The sequence below is a fragment of the Macaca fascicularis genome, chromosome 7 (genome assembly GCF_037993035.2).
Source record: "Macaca fascicularis isolate 582-1 chromosome 7, T2T-MFA8v1.1".
NCBI classification, from domain to species: Eukaryota; Metazoa; Chordata; class Mammalia; order Primates; family Cercopithecidae; genus Macaca; species Macaca fascicularis.
In genome coordinates, this window is record NC_088381.1 from 162,807,342 (window position 1) to 162,814,132 (window position 6,791).

The 6,791-nt window shown below is 56.4% G+C and overlaps 1 protein-coding gene across 1 annotated transcript; it reads right to left on the reverse strand.

The window, feature by feature from the left end:
• Window positions 1-572: 572 nt before the first annotated feature.
• On the reverse strand, window positions 573-2,461 carry GSC (goosecoid homeobox). The gene is made up of 3 exons (XM_005562131.5): window positions 2,002-2,461; window positions 1,322-1,581; window positions 573-1,013 (listed from the first exon to the last, which is right to left on the reverse strand). Exons 1-3 carry the CDS (start codon window positions 2,354-2,356, stop codon window positions 849-851), a joined length of 780 nt encoding a protein of 259 aa, XP_005562188.2. The 5' UTR covers window positions 2,357-2,461; the 3' UTR covers window positions 573-848.
• Between the last annotated feature and the right edge of the window lie 4,330 nt (window positions 2,462-6,791).

Consider the following 6,791-nt stretch of genomic DNA (forward strand, 5'->3'; position numbering starts at 1 on the left):
CAGCTCAGAAATGTCAGAGCAGAAACGCTTGCCCTGGGGGAAGGGGCAACTCGCATGTGGAGCTGGGCAGCTGGAGCATCTGTGGAAGATCCAGGAAAGTGCTGGGGGAGCTGGCATGCCCGCTGCCTAATTCCCCCGTGGGCCTGCCGCCTTAGGTTTCTCAGGAGCAGGGCTGAGCAGCTTGGAGCGGTGGGCTCTGTGGGAGCTCCAGGACTCCCCTAGCTCTCACCTCTCCCTCATCAGCGAGGGAAGGAGTGCTCCTTCTGCCCGTGGAAGAGGGAAGTGAGGGACCCAGGCTGCCCCTCTCAACTGCAATGTACCTCCTCCCCACTCTGGCCCGGCAACCCTACTCTCCAACCCTTCCTAGACATAAGGTTTCATTTTAAACCAGGACACCCATGCTGTGACTGTTACCCAGGGTTTCATTTCTTGTTTGTTTGTTTGTTTTGGTAGATCAGAGCTGCTCAATTTTTTTCTCCGGAGGTTACGGACTACATAGATTTCTTTTCTTGGCTCCAGATTGATGGTGGTGGGTGGGGGGGTGGGGTATGAAATACAGAATGTGGCCCGTCTACATCGCCATCACTTTATTGTACTGTCACCCTTAATTTAACTATAAATACTACGGTGGGGGCTAGTCGCGGGCGGCGTCGGGCTGCTGGGCTGTGGGTCCCGGCGCGCCCTGACCCGAGGCGCCGACCCTCCCGGCTCTGTACACTATTTACAGCTCTTCGTTCCTCTTTCTCGACCCCCTCCCGCAAGGCAGCGCGTGTGCAAGAAAGTAGCATCGTCTGTCTGTGCAAGTCCTTCGAGTTAGGTAAGTAATACGAGCAAGTGTCCCGCGGCCGTCAGCTGTCCGAGTCCAAATCGCTTTTACCTTCCTCTTCCCTCTTCTCCGGTGATGCCTTCGACGACGACGACGACGTCTTGTTCCACTTCTCCGCGTTCTCCGACTCCTCCGATGAGGACCGCTTCTGCCGCCTCCATTTGGCGCGGCGGTTCTTAAACCAGACCTGTTGCGCAACGGAGGACAAAACATTTCAGATCAAAGGCGCGCTTCCCCCAGTCCCGGGGCACCCGGGTAGCTCGGTGTGGCGGCGGGACACCTCGCGCAGGCCAACAAAAGGAGGGGAGCCGCTCGCTCCCGCTTCCGCGTTTTCATTCAACTTCCTGGGCCTAAAGCGCCCTCCAGCAGCCTGCGGGCCGCCATCGGGATGTTTTTAAAGTGCGGGTAGAGCCAAGCAGGGCTGGGCAAACCCGGCTGGGGCCCCACCTCGCGGGGAAAGACCGCTAGGCGCCCGCGGCAGGCCCCGGCGCCTACCTCCACTTTCTCCTCGCGGAGGTGCACTTTCCGGGCCAGCTGCTCGCGCGTGCCCACGTCCGGGTACTTGGTCTCCTGGAAGAGGTTCTCGAGCGCTTCGAGCTGCTGGTCAGTGAAGATGGTGCGGTGCCGCCGCTTCCGCCGGCAGTGCAGCTGGTTGAGAAGCTGCAGCTCGGTGCGCGACAGCGTGCCCACGTTCATGTAGGGCAGCATCTGGTGCGGTACAGGGGACACCAGCACCGAGCCGGGGCCCTCGTAGCCTGCGACAGAGTGGGGCGCACGGTCAGCCGCCCGCCCTCGCCACCGCACGCATGCACGCCCGCCAGCCCCCGACCCTCTTCCACTTAGAAGTCGTCTGCAAGGGGGTGCTGAGAACTGGGGGTGCACGGGAATCAGGGGTGCGGGGAAAAGGAGCGTGTTAGAGCGTCCATCCGCACACCCCCCAAAGTCAGAGAATTAAAAAAAAAACCCAGTCTCCCCGGGCAGGCACTGAATTCCAGTTTTCGCGAACTCTGGCCAAAAGTTTGCAGCAAGAAGTTTGCAAACTCCTGCGCCCGATCGGCAAAAGCGGAGGGGTGACTTGCAGGAGGAGCAAAGTTTGAAGAAGGTGAATTAACCAACTGGCCCCATGGGCTAAGGACCGCGGTGGGCGGCAAAGGCCGGAGCGAACGCGACCCTACCTGGGGGCGTCGGGACGCAGGAGCACTGCTGGGCGCCCAGCGGCGGCACGGCCCCGCAGCAGGCCGGGCCCACGGGCGCCGCCTGCACGTGCAGCTGCCCGTAGAAGTAGTTGTTGTAGCCGAGGCGGGAGCCGCTGACCGCTGCCGGGAGGCCTGCGCCGCCGGGGGCCACGGGGCGCGGGTAGAAGGCGCCATAGTCCGAGGAGGCGCCGCCGCTGGCGCCGTAGAGCGAGTCCCCGTGCAGGGCCGGGAAGACGACGGGAGCCGCAGCGCTGGGCGCCACCGGCAGCACCGAGTCCTTGCAGCGCGGCCGGGCGGCCAGGATGTTGTCGATGCTGAACATGCTGGCGGGCATCCCCGAGCCCCGCGCCGGGACCGGGGGGCGGCGGGAACGTGCCGAGGACAGAGCCTTAAAGCGGGGGGGTCCACTCTCCTCTAGCCGCCGACCAAACCGAAAGAGAGCGCCGGCGAGCGCGCAGCCCTGCGCCCCTCCCCGCCCCCTGCGTCCGCTCTCCCTCCTCCCGCCCTCCCCTAGCCGCAGCGTTCGCTGAACTCAACCCGCGGGTAGGACGGAGCTCCGACCAGCTGAACCTCTTGTTGGTTTTATACTGAGTCGACGTCATCCTGGATTTAGTTCCTGGTAATATGCAGATGACAAACAGAACCAGATTTGGCCCTTTCTTTTCCTTTGGGTGGGGGAAGGGGGCTAGGGGGAGGGGGAGTGGTGCCAAGGGGAGGGGGTTACAAGGCCTGAAAAGAGATTGTGGATTGCGAATTAATGAAATTAACCTAATCTTTTCCATTCGGCAGCCGGGCAGAGGGGCCGGCCGAGCTGGGCGGGCGGCCTAATTGCCTTGGTTAATCTCATTAATACCATTGTGCCGCCGCAATTAACAACTCCCTCCGCCCGACCTCTCCACCCCCACCCTTTTTTCTCAGATTGGGTCCTATTATTGGGTGCGATTTCCTCTGCCTGTAGCTCAAACTCATTGTGGACGATTTTTCTTTGGGGCTACTTTTTTTCCCCTTTCGGAATTGGTGGTTTTAGAAAATGTGAGGGGCTGCATCCCCTCTCAAGCAGGATTGAAAATTCCACCACTCCTCCGCGCCCCCATGTACTCACCGCCTAATTTCACCTCTTTTTTAAATCTTGAGTTTCTCTCCCGAATGGAACTTGTTAACAGCCCCGAAAACCTTTTGGTTTTGGAAAAAACAAATTTTGTAAAGGCAAAAAACGACCAAAGGAGGGGTGCATCATGCTTCTTAGAAAGAATTTTTTTTTCAGCCACTCTTGGTCTGAAAACTACCGTGGCAGTCCCTAGGTCCTACACAGCGAAGACCAAATTCAGCCGCTCTTTAAAATTCGCCACCAAGAGTTGCAGTCTGAAGCGGTGCTTCCAGCTGCTCCCACCGTGGGTGTCGGTAGTTTTTGTGCTTTTAAAAAATTATTTTTGGGAATGTGGTGTCTTCTCTCCCAAACTATTATTATTATTATTGGTTTTCAATCCAGATGGGGTCTTTGGGACTTCCCTATCTTCTTCCCTAATAATTGGGTCGCATTTTTCCTTACGACCTGCTGGTTCCCGGATAGGGACGGGCCCCCTACCCGCGGCCTGCCCTTCCGCCTGGCAGGCCCTGGGTGGACTCCCTGGGCCCCAGTGACCTGGACGATGGCCGGCTCTCATAGCGGCAGGCGGCCGCGGTGATTTGCGGGATTCTCGGCATGGCACGGCCAGCCTGCCCGAGCCACGGGAGGCGCAGCCTGCCCACCACTCACTGCAAGCAGGCGGCCGAGCGCCCTTCGAGAAGGTAGGCGACGGTACGCGCGGAACAAAAGCAGTCCCCCAGATCCTGTGGACTGGGTGCAAGCCTCCCGGCTTGCAACTCAGGCCACTGCAGGGGAAAGGGCAGTACCCGACCAAGGCGATACGGCCGAGAGCCCGAGATGGAGACCTCGCGTTTCCTGAAGGAAGGCCACCTTTAACTCACACCTATTTTTCGCGATTTGTCTCTGTCTAATTAACCAAGGGACCCCTCAAAGTTGTCTGAAGTCGCCGCGGTAAGGCTAAGTAAGTGGGCTGCCCACTCCCCGGCGCAGGGGCAAAGGGGAAAGGCCGGGTTTCAAAGAGCCATTGCACGGAGGTTTAGTCCTGTCCGAGGGCACTACTCTGGCGCCGCGCAGAAGCGGCCCAGTGGAGCCAGGCGGCGGCGCTTCTCCTCCTAGGCCTCCCAGCGTGGACCTCTGTGTCCTCACACCCACCGGCTTGTGGCCTGAGAGTTGCGCCTTCCAGTGTTGCGCAAACTAGAGGTGGTTGTAAGTGGGGATTAGGACATGACGGAGATGGGTCTCAATTTGGAGAAGCAATTAGATTTTTTCTTTTTTCTTTTTTAACAATAAAAACAAGGAGGGAGTGTGACCCTCCGCTTAGAAGGTCAGGTCTAGGATAAGAAGTGAGGCACCTTCCATCTCCCACTGACTAGGATGAAGGCTTTTTTGTTGTTTCGTTCTCAGAGACTTAAATCACCGTGCTCCAGGGCAGATACTCCCCCACCAATCTTTCCCAGGTTTAAATCTACGGGGTGGTTGATGGAAGACAACTAGAGGCTGCAACTTCAGCAGTGACTGCCTGCGTTTGTGTTGGAGGCTGGGTGTGCGCTGCGGTGCGCGTGAGTGGATCTTTTAAGACCTTTGTCTGAGCCGGGCAGAGGCACAAGTGCCACCGGACGCTTGGGACAGATCCCTTGTCCTGTTCTTGCAAAGATGCCAAATCAGGATAGAGTCAAGATTTCAACCTCAGATCTGAAAAAGAAGTGTCTCCAGGTTTTTAAAAGTGTCGGACAACCACCTCCACACCCCCCTCCGTCTCCCCTTCCACCTGGTATGTTGTTCTTTCTAATAACCAGGTTTAGCAAACTCCTATACTGCGCCTGTGCTTTCCTGAAGCCCTCGGCTGTACAAGCGGAGCCCCGTACAGCATCTGAGCGTCAGAGTTCTAGACCTAACCTTGCCACCTTGCAAATTACCCCTTCTCTGGAGGCCTCAAGATTTTAGTTGGTCAAACCAGCACCAACATTCATTGAGTCCCTTTACAACCCTAACATTTAATGAGACTTGGTAATTGTCATCCGTTCGCCAAGGAGGTTGGGGATGAACTTGGGGCATTTTCTTGTTTATTTTTCATTGAGACAAAGGAGTGTGCTGTCCCCACCCCTGCCACCAGCCAAGGACAGGATTCCTACATCAGCTGAGTCTAAAATAAGGAAAAGCCAGTGCTCCCGCGGAGGGGACTTTCCGGGAAGGGGGTCACAGGAACCCCAAGGCCACACAGCTCCAGACACTCTGCCGGAGATCTGGGGGAGCTCACCCCTGCGCCGCGAGACCTCCCCCACCGGGTTGCTCCTTCAATCTGCAGCCGCGGGGAGGCAGGCCCCAGGAAAGGCAGTCCGGGCTCGGTGCTCGCGCTGCGCCTTGACGGGCGGAAACCCACAAGTGTCCTCAACGTGCTAAACAAACCATCAGGGCTCCGCGTCGCCTGGCGCAATTGGAATAACAAATGCGACGCACGCAAATTGTCCGCCTCGTGTTGCTAAGCGATTGTTTGTCGGCCCCGCACGCACGGCTCAGCATGGGAGGACAGCCAGCGTCCAGAGGCAGCCGGCGAGCGCTTAGGTCGGAAATGCAGTAAACATGACGCTGATTTTCCCTATTATCACCCAAACACGATTTCACACAAAGCAATCACCACGCAGAAGTCTATGAAAATGTGTTTGTTGAGGAGTCACTCGCCCCAGTAATAGCCCTCATTTTTAAGATATTAAAGAATAGATCAGCGGATTCCACATGCATAAGGTCTATTTGCCGTTCGGCATCTGTCACGGCGCTTTTGCGCTGCGGTCATCACTAAATTGATTCATAGAGTGTAGATTCAATTGCTTCTCTGATTTAAAACAGTGCCCAAGTTTGGAGTATGCGTGTGGGTATCTTCTCCCGCCCCAGGATATTTTTGTCATGGAGAAAACTGTCGCCCCACTAACCTTACACCCCATCCCGCATAACTGTAAAAAATAATGCATCTTCGACCACAACTTCTTACGGTTCGTTTCGGGAACTTTCTTAATTCTCTCCGTCTCCTGCCCGGCCACAGAGCAGAGTTCACAATCGGATGCGTTTAAGTAGGATTTTTCGTGTCATGTGCAAAAAGGCGGTGTGTCCTTTTCAAAGGTACGGAGCCCTCCTCGGAGGGCGCATTAGCGAGGTCAGAGGAATTAGGAGAAATGCGCGGAGCCCCCTGCAGCCCGTGTGCTGCGCCAAGACCCCAGCCGTCCTCACTGAGCAGAATGGTTATGTTGTTTGTATTGGGACTTCTAAAAACTCCAGTCTCAAAGCTAAGTGCTCAAACCCCGTTCCACGGCCCTGCTGCTTTCTGGAGGATATCTCCGGTAGCCCCAGGTGATTTTCCGTGTGAGGTTGGGTGGGTGGAGTAGAGCCAGAGGCGCAAATGCCTCCAGGCTAAGGGGCAGCGCGCACTAGAGCTGGGTCTCCTGCTTTCGGAGTGGCGGGCATAAGGGAGCTTTCTAGCTGATTTTTTGCTAGAAGTTTTGCAACGCTCCAAATAAAAGCACCCGAGCCCTTAAGGAAGAAATAATCAAGGTGTTAGGAAAGCTCAACAGAAGAAAAGAGAAGAGAAGAGAAGAAGGGGCTGTCGAAAAATGACGTGTTCCCAAGACCTTAGAAAAAAAAATAATAATAAATAGCTTGGGCTTTCTGGGGTTGCAGAAATCCGATTTCA